This window comes from Danio rerio, chromosome 10 (genome assembly GCF_052040795.2).
Source record: "Danio rerio strain M-AB ecotype USA chromosome 10, GRCz13ab, whole genome shotgun sequence".
NCBI classification, from domain to species: Eukaryota; Metazoa; Chordata; class Actinopteri; order Cypriniformes; family Danionidae; genus Danio; species Danio rerio.
This window is the reverse complement of record NC_141030.1, coordinates 20557216-20576129: the sequence shown is the minus strand read 5'-3', so window position 1 is coordinate 20576129 and position 18914 is coordinate 20557216. Positions and strand designations below refer to the sequence as shown.

Here is an 18914-nt window from a genome sequence, read left to right as displayed (position 1 = left end):
TTTGACAAAATACATGTGTACAACAAAAACAAAACTAAATATTTCTCTGCTTCTGTAAATTAAATTATACAGAACTATTGAATTTAAGTCAGGTATTTAAGGCAAGTATATCATAAATAATTAAAAAATAAATATTATCCAAGTGAAATTTTATTAACTGTACTTAAATTACCTACATATTAAATGTAATCCCTTACTTCTTCAGCAGAAAATTCATTTAATTACAGTAGCTGGTTACTTTGTAGCTCATTACACCCAACACTGATTTTAAGATATGTAACATTTTGAGATATAAACTGAGAAAAAGTTGATTAAAAAGTAACAAAAAAAAAACTTTATTTTTTAATCTGACGTTAAAGGCTTGCATAGTTCATATCTATCCTCTATTAACAAGCTTATTTTTTAAGAATAGCGCTGTTGTTTTGACATTTTAATTACAGCCTGCAATTAGCTAAAGTGTTTCAATCCATAACAGTGATATCGAATTGTGTCCCATGGTGCTTTACTTAGCTGGTCTGTCAATACAAGATAAACAAGGGCTGCCATGACAGACACCTCCATTTTCAAAATGGGCTTTCATTTTTTTTTTTTTTTTTGCATTAATCGTTTATGACCTTACACTGACAAAGGAAAATGGGTAAACTCATTTAACCGACCACACCCACTGTTGGCTTATTAAGCATAATCAGGTTCAGATTTTGCATGTAAACACACTCTAAGTTTTCAATCTGCCTGTGATCTGTTATTTGAACGTACCCCAAAGTTGGATGCAGCAAATCTGTCGCTGGCGGAGACATTGGTGGATGCGGTGGTGTGGGCGTAGTAGGCGTTGATGTTAGCCAGCAGGGTGCTCATCACAGCAGGGACACCGGGACACATATACTTAGAAGAGAGACACGCAAAGTGCCTGCAGACAAAGAGATAGAGGAGATTCTCAAACTAACACAAGCAATTTGTGCAACTAGATGATTTCAAAACCAGTAAAGTCAACACTAGAAAGACATATTAGCCCTTATGTGATTTCTTTTTTCTTTATTAAATATTTCCCTGCAGCGTGGTGGCGCAGCGGGTAGCACTGTAGCCTCACAGTAAGAAGGTCGCTGGCTCGAGCATTGGCTGTTCTCCCCGTGTTCACGTGGGTTTCCTCCAGGTCCTCCGGTTTCCCCCATAGTCCAAAGACATGTGCTATTGGTGAATTGGGTAAGCTAAATTGTCCGTAGTGTGTAAATGGGAGTATATAGGTGTTTCCCAGTGAAGGATTGCAGCTGGAAGAGCATCTGCTGTGTAAAATATGTGCTGGATAAGTTGGCGGTTCATTCCGCTGTGGCGGCCCCAGATTAATAAAGAATGAATGAGTGAAATATTTCCCATATTTTGTTGAACAGAGCAAGGTTTTTTTTTACAGTATTTCCTATAAGAAAATCTTATTTGTTTTATTTAGGCTAGAATAAAAGCTGTTTTCAATTTTTTTAAACATTTTAAGGTCAGTATTATCAAGAAATCAGTTATTAGAAATGAGTTATTAAAACTATTATGTTTAGAAATGTGTTAAATGTGGAAAATTTTCACCGGCAGGCTAATAATTCAGAAGAGGTAATAATTCTGACTTCACCTGTAACATCAGTCTAAAACTGTTCAAAAAGGCTAAGTAAACAAAATTAACCCATTGAGACAAAATGCTGAACCGAGTCCACCTCTACACCTCTGACTCTCAATCAGTGGCAATGGCTCTGTCTTGGAGATGTCAAGTTAAATAACCACTCATTAAGTGGGTAAATGAATCCGTCATTGCTCCAACTGGCCTTGTGGCCCATTCAGTGTGACGTATGGCCACTTCTGTGTGCAATATTTTAATCATGTGCTCCGCTAATGAGCATCTCCTCGCAGTCCTGATGCCAGAACCAGACCAACTCACACTCCAGACACTCCAATTGATCTCTTTATTGCCCTTGTTGGACAGAGAACACCGCTACATTTATCCATCTCTCAGTCAGAGTTTACAAAGGTGAACAGTAGTTTTTAAATGTTAAAAAATCTATGAGAGCAATCATAATTAGTTGTTTATCATCTGTACAAATATCACTCAAAAACTCAAATGTGGAAAAAACATTGAGATAACCTTTCAACTTTAAACCAACACAGCAGGGTTTTTATGGTTTTATATTGTACCTAAATTCTAGTCAAAACAACCCAGCCTTTTTAGAGCACAGGTAAACCATGTCATTTTTCAAGAGTATGTTTGTGCTTAGCAGAGCTGTGCAATTAATTGAAATCGAATTGCAATCACAATTTGAAATGTTGCGATTAGCTAATCGCAAGAGGCTGCCATATGAAATATATATGTATTATTTAATTTCCCCCACTCAGAGCAAATGCATGACTGCCTTCTGGGTGTGACAAGTCTTACAAGCCAATTAATTGAGCACACTTTCGTTCTGCCCAATCGGAATTGCCTGACCGAACTATGCAGAACGCCCACAATGAAATAAAAACAAACAAACAAACAGAGAAACACGGACGAGTGGGATGATGGAGACTGCCGCTTCAGAAGCATTAATAGACAAATTGATAAAGAAAAACAGCACATCAGTAATATGAGAACAGTCACAGACACCACAAGTCACAGACACCAAAACAAAAACAAATAATTTGTAAGAGCTGTTGCAGAAGTGTAGCCAGCACCAGGAAATAAGGAGGGGCATTTATATTTACTACAAAACTGAATCGCAAATCGAAATCACAATATCTGTTAAAAAAATTGCTATTGAATATTTTCCCCAAATTGCACATCCCTAGTGCCCAGTGTAAAAAAAATGAGCACATAAAAATAGCAATGAAAAGATAAATTATTCATTGACATCGCATCTGTTTTAAAAATGTTTTACCATGTGTTCCATTAAATGTATGTGTATCGCACATTGTTCAAATATAAAACATCATTAAATGAAAAGCTAAATAAAGCATTCAGCATGCTGTACTGTACATAATTAAATCTCTTCACAGACTTGGTTTAAACTTAATTGATTTGGTACATTTTAAAGTTTTGTTACTTACAATCAAATTTCACAAAGATTTTTAAATGTGAGTTAATGATGACAAAATATTTACTTTGGGTTAACCATAAATGTGACAGAAAACACTGTAAAACCGACCGTTACTTGTGTAACTAACAAAATAACTATAGACAAATTACTTTCTTTTTATATTTTCCATGAATTCTGTATTATTTAATTTTACAATTGAATTAATATGGCAATAATGTGTTCTTTATTAAATCACCATATAAACAGTTGTATGTATTTACAGTATATTTATAAAAAATATAGTGTATATAGTATTTATTAAGTAAAAAGAATTTAATTAATCAAAAAATGGATGATAGTATAGAAGAAAAAAAAACATTTGAATAACATGGAATTGTTTTTTGAGACCTTTATATCAGGTTTGTTTCTTCATAGTGTTTCTTAAATTAACTTTTAATTAAATTAGTAAAACAAAAGATCTTAACTTCTGCTTCAAAGATAAACTAGTCACATAGATTTAGAAAGAGATGAAGAAGTGTAAACAAGGGCAGCATTTTGACATTTTTGAACACAAGTACTGTATCTTGACACTAAATTTTATTTTTAAGTTTATATTTTCCATAAATATTGTGAAATTGGAGTGTAAAATTAACCCAGTATATTAGGTTTTTGATTAGTTTAATATAAAAAAAATCTCATTAAAAAAAATACATTTATATATAGACACACATTTTTATTATTTATTTAGATATACTGTATATTGATTAAAATACAGTATATATAAAATATCTAAAAAGTAATAATATATATAAAATTATAAAAAGTAATAAAAACAAATAGACATAATGAAGAAACATGAAGAATAACAGGAACATCGGATGCATGCAGGAAGGCCTAATACATACGTCATGGCTTGGTAGATGGACTCAATCCCATAGCGCATTGCAAATTCATCCACAATCTCTTGCGGCACATCATCAAAGTAGACCTTCCAGGCATCGTCGCCACGGGCTTCTGGGATTTTGACCACTCCCTGACCAAGGACATCTGTAATGTGATGAAAGAGGTTCTGCCAGAGAGAACACAGAAGAAATTAATGGCGACCGTCTCCTGAAAGACTAACATCCTTATATAAAGATCTGTTGACACAAACATACCTCATGCAGACAGGTGTACTGAACGTGGTATGGGGCCACTTTCTCTTCACCCTTAATTTCAACACTGATCTGAAGACGGATGGCACCAGAAACTGCAGACTTGTCTGTTCTTTTCTCTGTGGTGTGAGATACACAGCGTTTTTAAACCAACAGTAATCACAAATAAAATTTAAATCAACACAGGACAATATAACAAATAGGTAAGAAATTCACAATTACTACGATAATATAACTAGCTAAATATTCTAACTAATCTAATTACTGCTACTAATTATACTATACTGTAAACAACTAAATGCTGTATTGTTACTATATACTGTAACTAACAATATAAGCACCATGGGCTCTATTTTAACAATCTAGGTGCAACTTGTAAAGTGTATGGCGCAAACGGATTAAGAGCATGTCCAAATCTACTTTTGACATTTTAAGGACTGAAAAATAGTGGTCTAACAGGGTTGTGCTTATTCTCCTAATGAGTAATGGATGTGTTTAAAGCATAACTGCATTAAACTAATCAGAATATCATCTCTCATTCCCTTTAAGAGTCGGTTGTGTTGTGCTATGGGACATTAACTATTTACATGGTGGACTTTGTAAGAGGAAAAACTGAACACTTCAGAGAGAAAACAATTAAACAGACCATCTGCATCGTGCGGATAAAGAACGAGCCTCCTCCATTTTGGCTTTTTACTTTCTCTTTACTTTTACTCTTTACTAAGGAACTGGTGTTATACACACTTCACTGTAGACATCATTTAGCCTACATATTTAATTATTTGATTTAGTTAAAGCACAAAGAATTGTTTTAAAACTATTTCTAAACTAAGTTCTAATTTCCAGCAAACGACTAAATGAACAATAATCCAAGTTATATACAAACACACGTCCTATATATATATATATATATATATGTATATTAATATAATAAATTATACTGCAAATAATAATAAAATTATCTACAAATGGAAATTGCCATGAATAAAACTGAAAAAAGTCCCCCGGCATGAAGGTATGGAGGTAGTGGTTTTTATATTTATGTAGAAAATATACATTTTTGTAACATTTTAATCCTTTACTTTTTTCATATTTGTAAAGATAGTTATTGAAGACAGTATTGCTGTACACCCTGTGTGTATTAAGCAACGTGTAAGTGTTTGGACCTGCTAAGCACATAACTAACGTGCTCTGCCCTGGACTTTAGACCAGCTTTTAGTTAGTCAACAGCACAGTCTATTTCAATTCCTCAAAATAGCAATATGTCAACAATGCGCCTTAACACACCTCCTTTTTAGACCGACACACTCATGAGATCACAGTGGTGCAAATAAATTTGGTATTTAAACAACGTGGAAATTACTGTTGCGCCAGTCTGAAAATAGCAACAAATAGCACCAAACATGTCTTGCACCTTATTGCACCGGGTGTATGATTGGGGCCCTTTAACTAAATAATTACTGTAACTAATTGCCTAAACAATACAATTAATTACTTTACAGTAACTACTGTAAATGCATTGGCACTTTAATTAATAGTAACAACTAAATGCTATAACAAAATAGTGAAATTAACAAAATACATAAACATTGTCACTAGTGGAATAAACTAATTACTGTAATTTTCTACCTAAAAACTGCAACTAATGATAAACTAAATCATGTACTATAACTGTATAATGCAACACTGTCAGTGCAACCAATTAATGCTATAACTAAATAATGTAGCTAAATACTGAATTGTACCATGCATTAAGAAATATTTACATTTTATTTAGAAAAACATCATTTTAAAAAGTGCTATTTTATCATCATTTATGCAAATTGTTACAATTGATTTTGTATTTTTATGTTCATTTTCGGTTTTATATATATATATATATATATATATATATATATATATATATATATATATATATATATATATATATATATTAGGAGTGTAACGATTTATAGTTGTACGATTTATTGCGATGCAAAAATGTCACAATATTCATCGTGGCGTTATGACAATTTGATTACGATATGACGTCCGTTTTCTCTTATTAGTTGAGCTGTTTTCACGTGAACTACGTTCCACCTGCTGTCGCACGTGAGTTCAGATTGCAGCAGCAGTAATGTTAGCAGACCAAGATGAGTGGAGCTGAAATAGAGGATGGCCCATCCTCTCAAAATCAGACGTCTGGCAACATTTCGGTTGTACAGTCATCGCTTTACACTCGGCCGTTTTTTGACACGCATACTGGTTCAAACATCCTAAGTTTTAAAGTCTTCACAATGATTTACATACTTTGCACAGCGACATGGATACCTCCTAATGGCGTTGAAAGAGTCACATACTGTATTTATAAGGTACAATTCACCCTAAAATATCATTCTGTCTTCATATAATGATGTATTGGCGGCCGCAAAATCACACATGACGTGAGCTGACCGTGAACTGTTACTACAGAGGGCGGACTATGATAGACGCACGCGTATGGCAAGCCGTTTTAGCATTTAAACCTAATTTTAATTAATTTAGAAATATCTCTAATTATATTTTGACTAGTCATAATTATAATTCGACTAGTCAGAATGACAATTAGAGATATCTGCAATTACAATTGTACTAGTACGAAATCAGATTGGAGATATCTGCAAATATATTATGATTAGTCATATTCCTCCATTGACTTCCATTGAAAAATATTTGCAGATATCTCTAAATGAGTTTTGACTAGTCACAATTGTAATTAGAGATATCTCTAAATGAATTTAATTAAATATGAATTAAATATATGGATAGTCAGAACAAAGGTTTAAATGCTAAAACGGCTTGCCATACGCGCGCGTCTGCTTCAGTGAACAGAACCTGCAGGTTGTGACTAACAGGTAATAAAGTAGTAAACAACATTCAGTTTGTGGAACGGAGTGATCGTTCAGGAGCCGCGTGGGAAGTATGAACAGCACTTAGCAGTGGAAATGAAACCGAAAACGTACACATTATTTAAACAATCATATCGCATTTTAGAGTTATGATTACGACGAGCAACCATTTTGAGTACAGAGGTACACAAAAATGCACGTCAACATGATACACTTGATAGCACCGACATCAGTGACGCCGAAGAAATAGTAAACCTGCCTAAACTGCTAAAAAGAGCCACGACTGTCCTGTGTAATGAAAAGACGGCCACCCTGTCACTCATCATGCCCAACATGAAGACAGCCATCCATAAAAACCTCTCAGACAGATACACATAAGTTCAGGATTATCTTATAGAACTGATGATTACCTGGAAATATGGATTTTTTTTTTGCACACACAAAAAACGCAAGTGACCAAGCAAAGCCTTAAGCTCTTACTGTTAAATTCAATTGAATAGAAAGCTTTTTTTTTGCACCTTTACTTAAATTGTTCCTTAATTTTGTCTCTGTCATTTCAATAATATTTTTAAAAAAGTTTTTAAATTGTTTTATTTTCCAGAGACAGGCCTGTTTAATTTATTTTCTTACAGAAAGTTCAGTTTAACATGTTGAAACAAAATAAATACATAAAAAATAGTTTACTTGGTAAAGTTTGCATTTCAGTTTAATTTTCAATTTTTATTCCAAATATCGTGATACATATCGAATCGTGAACATTATATCGTGATACACATCGTATCGTGAGCTGAGTGTATCGTTACACCCCTAATATATATATATATATATATATATATATATATATATATATATATATATATATATATATATATATATATATATATATATATATTTTTTTTTTTTTTTTCAAATCATTTTTTTTATGTGAATCTAAATTAATGTTTATATAAAATTCTATTTCAGTTAGCTGCCAAGCCAACATTTAGCATTTTATTTGTAGTTGTTTTATCTAGTCCAAATAGTTAACAAGATTCAAGCAACATAACTCTTTCCTTTGATAAAAAACAAGCTAAACATGCTAAATATGTTTATATATCATTTATAATTTTCACATTTGATATGTGGCCTCTCCTATCTGAAAAATCTTTTGAAGGTCTTTTAATAGAAACACTGGGACCTTCTTTTGTCAACCCTTTTCCCTGACAGGCAAATTATTGTGATAATCTATATGTGTCTGCTAAGTGAAGAATTTCCGACTGGAGTGGGCTACATAATAATCAAGGAGGATATCAGCTCTGAAGGAAGGATAGAAAAAGCGAGAGCCAGAGATAGAGGAATACAGAAAGGATGATACGGGAGGAAAAACAGACAAGAGGACATGTAGCCGAATTACTACTATTGAGAATAATTGTTAGAGCAGATGTGGTGGCCAGAGATTTAGAGGGAGGGGATCACAACAGTACATCGGACTGTACGGATGAGAACAAAGAAAAGGCCGGATTACATCAGAATAACAACACAACGTTTAGAGGAAAATATGACAGATAGAAACAGAATTTGGAGCAGTGGATTTCATGGTTGGGACATCCTGGAGGCTTCTGGGCTGCTTAACACTGGGGTAATTGGGCAAGAAGGGACATGCTGTCAGGTTGGGGAACGTGGGTAATGGAGTACATGCACAAATCGTGTAGTCTAGAACCATGTGATGGCCCACTTCGAGAAAAAAGACGGACATTTATCCTCAAAAACAAGTCCCACATTTCAATAACATGTGTCTTGTACTGCAGAGTATTTAAAAACATCAATATTAACAATGACTATGTTTATGTGTACATGAATAATGCAGGTTATTTTTCTTACCACCCTATATTGACATGCAATGACACAGAACAAACAATGGACTTCAAGTAGGTGCTACCTTGTGCCGTTTTAATTTTTTCTTTCTAATGCAAATCATTTCTTGTATAGTTGTATTCTGGGGTATTTTTTCACCCCCATTGGTCAGAATGACAATAATGTTAATAATAACAATAATTCAATAATTCGACAATAATTCGTCACCTTAAAATTATAAGGTTCTATCTGACATTTTTTTTCAAAATGTTATTGACATATTCTTATTAAATGACAACTTATTTACATTATGGGATATTTTTTTATAAGTTGTTTACATTTTAAGACTTTTTATTTTAAAAACAAATGTTACACACATACTGTTTGCTATAGAATGCAAAAACTTTGAAGCTCAATATCTCAAAATCATTCAGAACGCAGATAGAACCTTATAAATTCCAAGGTGACTAATTATGCTTATTGTGATTATACCTAGAAGGCACACAACATCATAAGATATTAATATTGGGATAGATTTAGGTTTTGACGTCAGGTGACCAAAAATCTATGTCTAACCAGTGTCTAAAGACAGTGTTATTTTGACATACAATATGATATTGGTATTGATATTTGGTTGATTTTAGGTTGTGTTGGAAAGTGACCAAAATACAACATCGAGCCAACATCTCAAACCAACTCATATTGACATCAAATACTGACATTTATTTGTCAGGTTTATAGACTTCATATTGTTAACCTCCACACTACATCTAGCTGTAACATCATTAGACATTAATATTTGTTTGATTTTAGGTTGGATCTGGTTGGTCTGACGTTGGGTTCTGACATCAACCTGATTGTCATTTCCAAACAAATTGCAACATCCCCAAGATGTTGGGGTACAGCATCAATCTGATGTCATGCTGATGTTTTGTGCCTGCTGGGTATGCTTAATCACATTATTTATATATAATTATTGTATTTACACAAGATAAAGTTTATTCACAATATTGTCAATATGCCGTTCTAATTAAAATGGTTCATATAAATGCCCTCAATGACAACTGACAATAATTGTGATGTAGAACAAAATGAAAGACCAATCATTCATTCATACATTCATTCATTCATTTTCTTTTCGGCTTAGTCCCTTTATTAATCTGGGGTCGCCGCAGCGGAATGAACCGGCAACCTATCCAGCAAATGTTTTACACAGCGAATGCCCTTCAAGCTGCAACCCATCTCTGGGAATCATCCATACACACTCATAAACTACAGACAATTTAGCCTACCCAATTTACCTGTACCGCATGTCTTTGAACTGTGGGGGACCCGGAGGAAACCCACGCGAACACAGGGAGAACATGCAAACTCCACACAGAAACGCCAACTGACCCAGTCAAGGCTCGAACCAGCGACCTTCTAGCTGTGAGGTGACAGCACTACCAACTGCGCCACCACGTCACCAAAGACCAATCAATTTTCTCAACTTTATATTAGAAGTTATTCCAACAAAAAAGCAAGACAAGCATATTTTACCAGTTGCATATATTCTGAAGCACAGAACAAAAAAGATATTTGACAAATGAAACGAAAGGTATTTGAGAACCAGCTTTGATCAACATTAGTTTCAATTTCAGGTTCTTCCCAGTTAATATTACCTCCTATTCACACAGGCACTGATGTTAATGCTTATTATGTACTTTGAATGAAGTGATTTCTAGCATTGCCAATATAAACCATGGCAGAGGATGAAAAAGGTTTAACCTTTCCAGCAAAAACACATCAGATCGCCTTACACAAATGCTAGTGCAAACACTAATCACGTTTGTGCAACACTAGAGAACAGCGCTATGTCAGACAGAGAGCTTAAGCTAGCACTATGATGATGGTGTCAGTGTGAAGCTCTAGACATGCCCTGCGTCAAGGGTCAACACTGATGCCCTGTGTGAATGCTATTTGATTCACATACATGGCAAAGTGAATACAAATGTTTTTCAGAAGTTCCTTCTGTAGTTCCTTGTAGCTGAAAGCATTGAAATAATGAAGTCACTAGTCCAGAGTCCTGATATATTGAAAATCTCTGGAAAATCCTTCCAGATCCTTACAATTTAAGGACCCCACTACACTTTTTTAACGTATAAATGAAGACTAGTAAGTAATGAGGTCAAAGCGTGGCATAGAGTGTTTTTTTTTTTTTAAACAAATTAAAAATATGCAATCAGACATTATTTGATCCAGTGTCATTTGAGGTACTGTAAAGTTGTACTCTTATGGCTACAGTAGTTTACATTATGTTTAGACTCTGATAACACATTGTAATTAATAATAAACGATTGAGTAGTAGTTAAGTTATCTAAAACTTTAAGTACATCAGGAATTGCTTTAAATAAATTCCTGAAGTGATGATTAAAATGAAAATCGATTCTCAGTTTTGAATCACATTTTGCTGCTCCAATAGTGTCTGATTATAACCACAGACATAAGTATACACAAAGCCCCAGTCAGCAGCTTACCCAGGTTGTACCAGACGTCCATTTCTCCACTCAGGGTGCGCACTTCAATGATGCTTTGGCCCAGGAAGTCATCTGATTCCCTCTTTAATCTCTGTTTTACTCGTGACTTTATATCGTCGTCTTCATCCCAAACACGGACTTTGATGCGATCAGAGGAGTTGTGGCATTCGCTGGAAGATCAAACATTTATATCATGGTCAGTGCTGCAGATTCAAACAAGTGAAGTACCATTTTATACATATATATATATATATATATATATATATATATATATATATATATATATATATATATATATATATATATATATATATATACACACACACACATACATACATACATACATACATACATACATACATACATATATATATACACACACATACATATATATATATATATATATATATTGAAACAAATAAACTTGGCAAAAAAAAAAAAGCTTAAAAAAAATCAAGTTTAAGGAAATGTAATTAACACACACAAAAACGTTGCATAATATAAACATTTTAAAATATACTCTAAATTACATTGCTTGGTAAGACTTTATTTTGATGGTAGACTGTCTTCTTAACACCCGTTGATACGGCTCCTTCAATTTACATTAACTCACTATAGACCTTTTTCTTAGAATGCAAAATTACCCATTATGCTTTGCGTGTACTGTATGCGCAATGGGAATGCTAAGAACTTCCGGTAAGCAGCAGATGCGCATAAACAGTCACATTTGGACAGCTTTTAAATGACAGTTTTAATCTATTTTACCAGCTTTTATTATCTTTAAACTAATCCTGTTGTTGATCAGCACTACCTGCTGGACTGATCATTTAAAAAAAAAAAAGTGATCTAAAGGGATGGAAAACAGCTGCTGCGAATCATTTTCTCCTCGGTGTCAGACGTCATCTTGTGCCGGTTAAATGAAGCCTCGTCAACGCTGAAGTCAACAGTTTCTTTTAAATATATAACCAGCGCAAACTAATGAAGCTCACCAAAATGTTTGACACGCACGCACGCACGCACGCACGCGCACACGCGCACACACACACACACACACACACACACACACACACACACACACACACACACACACACACACACACACACACACACACACACACACACACACACACACACACACACACACAGCCTGTACTGTCCCACTGACCCACTGATTTAATAACTGTCACAAAGTGAAAATATAGGCTACAGTCAATTTAAAATGACAGAAAAACACAAACCGTGGTGAATACAACACACTGAATGAAACAAACGGCTCGCGATTAGAATGAACAGCAAATCAGCCAGCAGAGTATCAATAACAGACTTTTATTGGTCATTTTTGTAAATTGCATGACTTAAATACCTCTTAAATTTCATGCCAGTTATCTGGTTTGCTCTATAATGCAGTGAAGTATTCCATGTGTGTGTGTGTGTGTGTGTGTGTGTATGTGTATGTATGTGTGTGTGTGTGTGTGTATTGAAGAGCCGCTGAACTAACAGCTGACAGGCCGGGAACACACACACACATTGTATTCTGATGACAGACACGTGAACTAGAAGAATGTTTTTCTCTCGCGCTTCCACATCTGACAGATTATAACGCTTTAACAGACACATTTCTAAGTTATGTGTCACAAAAACACTCTGTAATTTATTAAAAACGCTATTGAAACCCATTTTCGAGGCGCAAATTACCCATTGTAAACGCTGTAAACGGAAGCAACTTACACTAACTCTAACGCCAACCTAAGTCTACTTATAATCTAATGAGAATTAGTTGGCCTTTAGGTACAATGTAATTTAAATTCAACAAACAGACCATGAAAATAAATTCTGACCATTATTTCATTTGGTGTTTGGTAGAAATGTAATTGTACTGCAATAAATACACATTTTGTGTCTGTCCCTACATTTTGGTCATCTCTGTTCCATCAGCTATGGAAAAGGTATAACAATCTAAAGTGCTACAAGAAAAAGCATGTGACTTGCTCAAAGTGATGTTACTTCTTCTGGTGGGAAACTCTGGAAGGCATTCGGCCATGTCATTTATTTTTTTTCATCAATTTGTATAACATCAGGATATACCAATGGTACTAGTATTACATGTCAACTGTATGTCAGCTGTGTTATTGTGATTTGTCAGTGAATCTCTCATTCACTTTTTGAAAAATATAATATGAAAATACATAACATTCAGTTTTAGACATGCCATGTGGCATCTGGGTTGAGTTTAGCAGCTTTTGCTAAAGTGCAAAATGTCATTGTCTGTTATTTTCAACTCTTTAAAAAGTTTTTACAAATGTTTTAACAGTAAGTTAAACAATTAGCAACAAAATCAAATATTCCCTATCACATTTCAACATTTTGCATTACTTTACAGTGAATTTAGTTATTAATTTTCAGTATATTATTCCAGTTGCTTAAAAGCTACCCGCAATTCTGGCTGTTCTGCCCATGTCTATAGAAACAAGAAACGGAGCTCAATAAAATAACAGTGTATGTGATTGCTAGAACTATACTTACAAATGAAACTTCTCCTCCCAGACAGGATTGAGATTGCCGTAGATTGTCTTGGTCCTCTTTTTGGTTTTACCCACCTGGACGGTCACGTAGGGGTCACTGGAGCCAGTTTTATCTTTGGCCTGCAGCCCTTGAGCACAGAAAACTGCAAAAGAGACAGATTAGAAGACAAGAATTTATAAAGTTATTGTGCACTATTCAGAACTGATCTCATTCATTCATTCATTTATTTTCTTGTCGGCCTAAGTCCCTTTATTAATCCGGGGTCACCATAGTGGAATGAACCGCCAAATTATCCAGCAAGTTTTTTATGCAGCGGATGCCCTTCCAGCCGCAACCCATCTCTGGGAACATCCACATACACATTCACACACACACACTCATACACTATGGACAATTTAGCCTAGTGGTTAGCACGCCGTCATATGGTGCAATATCATGTCAGGGCGTTGCGAGTTCGAATCCCGGCTCGACGACATTTCCCTACCCTACCCCCTCTCTCTCTCTCCCACTTCGCTTCCTGTCTCAATACTGTCCTAGCTAATAATAAAGGCAAAAAAGACCAAAAATAAATCTTAAAAAAAAAAAAAGATTTCCTACCCAATTCACCTGTACAACATGTCTTTGGACTGTGGGGGAAACCGGAGCACCCGGAGGAAACCCACGCAAAGGCAGGGAGAACATGCAAACTCCACACAAAAAGGCCAACTGAGCCGAGGTTCGAACCAGCGACCTTCTTGCTGTGAGGCAACAGCACTACCTACTGCACCACTGCCTCGCCCCAGAACTGATCTTATTTCTTTAAACATGGCAATGTAAATGATCAGTGTTTGAACCTGTGATGGTGATCTTGGCTGACCACTTGGAGGTCCCATCTAGGACACTCTGCTTGATGGTTTTCATCTGCTGAGCGTGGATGGCCTTGCTGACCACAAACACATCTCTGATGACCTCAAAGATCTCAGGCTTGTTCCTCTCACGGATCTTCATGCGGTCTTTCATGGCCATGATGATATTTTGAGTGCGGTCCTCAGCACCATGTTTTGAGCTCTTTTCAGCTGCACCTGAATGGCAGAAGAAAAAAAAATTGGCAAACAAAATAATTAATAACAAATATATGTCAAATGATGGGATTAAAAAACTAACATGCATGATTGTGTAATTTGTTGAATTGACAAAATACTGAAAAAATGTATTATGTTTGGATTTCAATTGAGACAGGGATTTCCTGATAGACAATGGAGTAAGACATTGGATGTGTGAGCTACACATCCAATGTCTTACTCCATCGTCTATCCGGATGTAACTATCATTTAATTTTCATAAAAACAAGACAACAAAAACTCTCAAATTTTTTAGAGCATTCAACATACGTTGCAATTTGCATGTTTATAAATGCCATCGAAGAAAACAAGATTTCAAGTGAGACAACACATCTTTGGATTTTCTTCTCAATTGGTAATTTTTACCACATGATAGTTCTTCAGTCAAGCCACTTATAAATTAGATAAGTTAAATACAATAAGGATAACAATAATCTTGATAAAAGATGAAACTGGTGTAAGGGGGTTTGGAAAACTTAAAATATGCTTTATTTTTTTAATTCTATTAAGCACATTAAGACTTGCTGCAATTTGAAATGTTTAAAATGTAAGCACATTAATCCCCAATGTTAAAAAAAATTATTCAATTTCTTGAATATCAACATGTTCTCAACAAAAACTGTACAATATGACAAGCTCATGAATACAGTAAACACCCAGTCTTATAAAATATGTGTGATGATTATTTTACTGCAAGCATCAACTCTAAATCATTTTTTTCATTCTGGCTAATGGACCTGTCAACACAAGAGACGTCACTGAAGGAAGTCCACTTGGACAAATGAGTTCAACAGTCTAGATGTCAAACAGAATTAACAATAGAGTGTTTTAGTAGGATGGAAACTCAAAGGAGACATTCATTGAAAGCACTAGTCTGCGTCAAAAACCTCTCAAACACAAAGTAGGATGGATGTTTTTTTTTAGATTTAGCACAGGTAATCATACTCACGTTGTAGGCAGTCTGCATTCAGCAGCTCCTGACATTTCTCGTGACACTTGACCCCACATTCGGTACATCTCATACCTTGCCGAGCAATGCCCCAAAGCAGACCCTCACACTCATAACAGTAGGTTGGCGTAGTCGCTGTCCAAACTTCAAAATTGTGAGGTGTGGTACAAGAAATGGGGTAGATTAAAGCTTGTAGAGTTTTCTTATACACATGGTTCTTCTGTTGAAGTAAAGGAGATGGAAATTAAAGTGGTTAATATACAATCATTAAAAAAAAACGAGACAATATTTATGTGTAATATGCAAAATGTTCAACGAACCAGTTCCTCATCTTTTATGGAGGAGCGTGAAGCCATCGCAGAAGCAATACCAGCCTTCCTGGCCTGGACCAGTGACTAGCATACAAATAACCAACATTAAAACAGTACAAAACAATGCAAAATCCCATAAACACCCCTGGTGAAACAAATAGGAAACCCAGATGTCACAAATGAACATCTAAAGCATAGATCTCAAACTCAATTCCTGAAGGCTACAGCTCTGCACAGTTTTGCTTCAACACTATCAAACACTGCTGATCCAAATAATTGAGGTGTTCAAAAGAGTCATGAACACCTTCATAAGTTGAATCAGATGCGTGATCAGGGTTGGAGAAACTGTGCAGAGCTGTGGTTCTCCAGGAATTGAGTTTAAGATCTATGATCTAAAGCAGTGGTCACCATACTTGTAGGGCCGGTGTCCTGCAGATTTTAGCTCCAACCCTAATCAAACACACCTAAACAAGCTAATTAAGGTGTTACTGGGTATACTTGAAACACCTAGGGAGGTGTGCTGAAGCAAGTTGGTGCTAAATCCTGCAGGGACACCGGCCCTCCAGGACCGAGATTGGTGACCTCTGATTTAAAGGAAAAAGCAACAACCCATCCCTTTAAGCTAGGGGTGGAGGAAACACTAGGACTATGGGAGTCCTGGAAATCAAAAGAGAAACCAAATGCCTGTGAGGTAAGGGAATTAGGGGTTAATGAAGAGACCAAACAATCACTAGCAAGCCAGGTTATTAAAAAAGCATCTAAAACACCCTGTTAAAAAATTCTAACAACCGCTTTAAAACAGCCCTTTTATAGTGGCCCAAACAGGAAAGGTAAACAAAATTAAATCAGTGGAAAAGACCTTTTTTGCTGGCTTAAACTGCATATCAAGTAAAGCTGTAATGGTTTGCAAATACTTAGACCAAAAAAAACAAAAAAAAAAAACATGTTTCATAACAGTACATGTATTATGAGATTACCAGTGTATTTTCTGTTATAGAAAAATGCTATTTAATTGCAATGAAATTTATTTTATTTTCCAACTGTGTGCTTGTTTATTTTTCCTTGCAAACTATTAGAGCAACACTGATCCCCTGGATTCAGTATTATCTTGATATACACAAAAAGTAGGTTCAATTATACTATATGGGTTATTCTGAAAACTTACCATAGCCTGACCATGCAGAGTGAATGCATTCAAAAGAGTTGTAGAGGTTTAATTTTATGTTTTTCATGGGAAGGAGAGAGATCAGAAAGTTTTATTTCACTTCATGTTACTTCATAACTTGAAGTTGAGAATGTTGTCAGTTGTAAAATTATGAATGCTATAAGTTGCTCATATGCATTTTGTATGTACTTTATGAATAATTATACTTAATAGATCAACAAGTAATATTTTTAAAGGAAAGACTTGGATTGATACTAATCATATTTGGCAACAACACTGTTTTACACCAAGACTTACATAAACACAGGAAGCTTTTCTTCATTTTAATGAAAAACTAAAGCCACTTACCACATCGCTAACCAGAGGAATAGCTTTCTTCTTACGCAGGTCTGGCATACTGTCAATTCCAAATATTCCACTCCCATTTCTGTGGACATCAACACTTTGTAAAGGAGTATTTTCCGCATTTAATAATTAATACAGACAATGATTGTGTCTATAAAACAGTTACTAACGTCTAATTAATAATTCTTTAGTCTCATAAATAATTCCATAAAAAAACAGAGAAGTAAAAAATAAATAGAAACTTACCCAGCTTTAACCCAAGCATGCCTGGAATTGTCTCCATTTTCTTTGCCCTACGGCACCAAAAACACAGTTTTATCAGTGTGTACAAGTGCAGCCAATTAAAGAGATAAAACTTAAATTTAAAACCTAAGATAAATGTAAAAGACACACGGTTGGTTGAGTTTCACCAAAAGGTCTGAAAAGCATTCCAAAACAGGATATTGTGGAACAAGCCATCATTTATGCATGCAACTCATAAGACCAGACCAAAAGATGAATGAATGGAGGAAATAAAAACACTCTTGAAATGCACAGCCGAACTTGCCAGCTGAAATGGTAAGCAAGTCATTATAAACTTTAATGATAATTATATACCTTTTTACTCATGACAGTAACTTTCAGCAACCTTCAGTTTTCCATCTGTGGTGAACAATTCTTCCTTATAAACGGAAGTACAGCTGGAGAGCTGGAGTTCCCCAAGGGCATGCAGTGTGTTTCAAATGTTTTTAATAGCAACAATACAGCAAAACGAAGACCATCTCAAATGATCAATAATTAAAAATGATGGCAAATCATATTATAAGCGGCACAAAACAAAAGCAACACATAACCATCAAGAGGGAAAAATCACTGAGCCTTAAATTTAGAAATCTTCTGTTTTTGACTTTCAATGAAATACAAAACAAAACAAAAAAAATATTGGATTTAATGAAAAAATAAAACAAAAAACAACTGAGAATTGACTAAAATATAATCATGACCTGATCACCTTCCCTGCTTCCCTCTGTAAGAGCAGGAGAATGAAGAGCAGGAAAGAACAGTTGAAGAAAATAAAGAAAATTCACAGACAGCAGGAAAATTTAGTTTAGCCTAAATACATGCACAGCCAACCAAAATTTAAGACAG

The 18914-nt window shown here is 34.9% G+C and overlaps 1 protein-coding gene across 37 annotated transcripts in view; it reads right to left on the bottom strand.

Moving 5' to 3' along the window:
- The window catches only part of unc13bb (unc-13 homolog Bb (C. elegans)), a 150867-nt gene that overhangs the window by 30149 nt on the left and 101804 nt on the right, over positions 1-18914 (bottom strand). For 27 of the 37 annotated variants that reach the window (XM_087270339.1, XM_087270338.1, XM_087270345.1 and 24 more), the window contains 10 exons: positions 18033-18079; positions 17790-17868; positions 16286-16360; positions 15966-16185; positions 14750-14977; positions 13917-14058; positions 11394-11563; positions 4181-4296; positions 3929-4092; positions 757-907 (listed from right to left, as the gene is read on the bottom strand). In XM_087270339.1, coding sequence (XP_087126465.1) covers positions 757-907; positions 3929-4092; positions 4181-4296; positions 11394-11563; positions 13917-14058; positions 14750-14977; positions 15966-16185; positions 16286-16360; positions 17790-17868; positions 18033-18079 — 1392 coding nt within the window. Of the gene's footprint in view, positions 1-756; positions 908-3928; positions 4093-4180; positions 4297-11393; positions 11564-13916; positions 14059-14749; positions 14978-15965; positions 16186-16285; positions 16361-17785; positions 17869-18032; positions 18080-18769; positions 18793-18914 lie in introns of all 37 variants that reach the window. The other 10 variants (XM_087270365.1, XM_087270368.1, XM_087270367.1 and 7 more) reach the window with 2 other exon arrangements.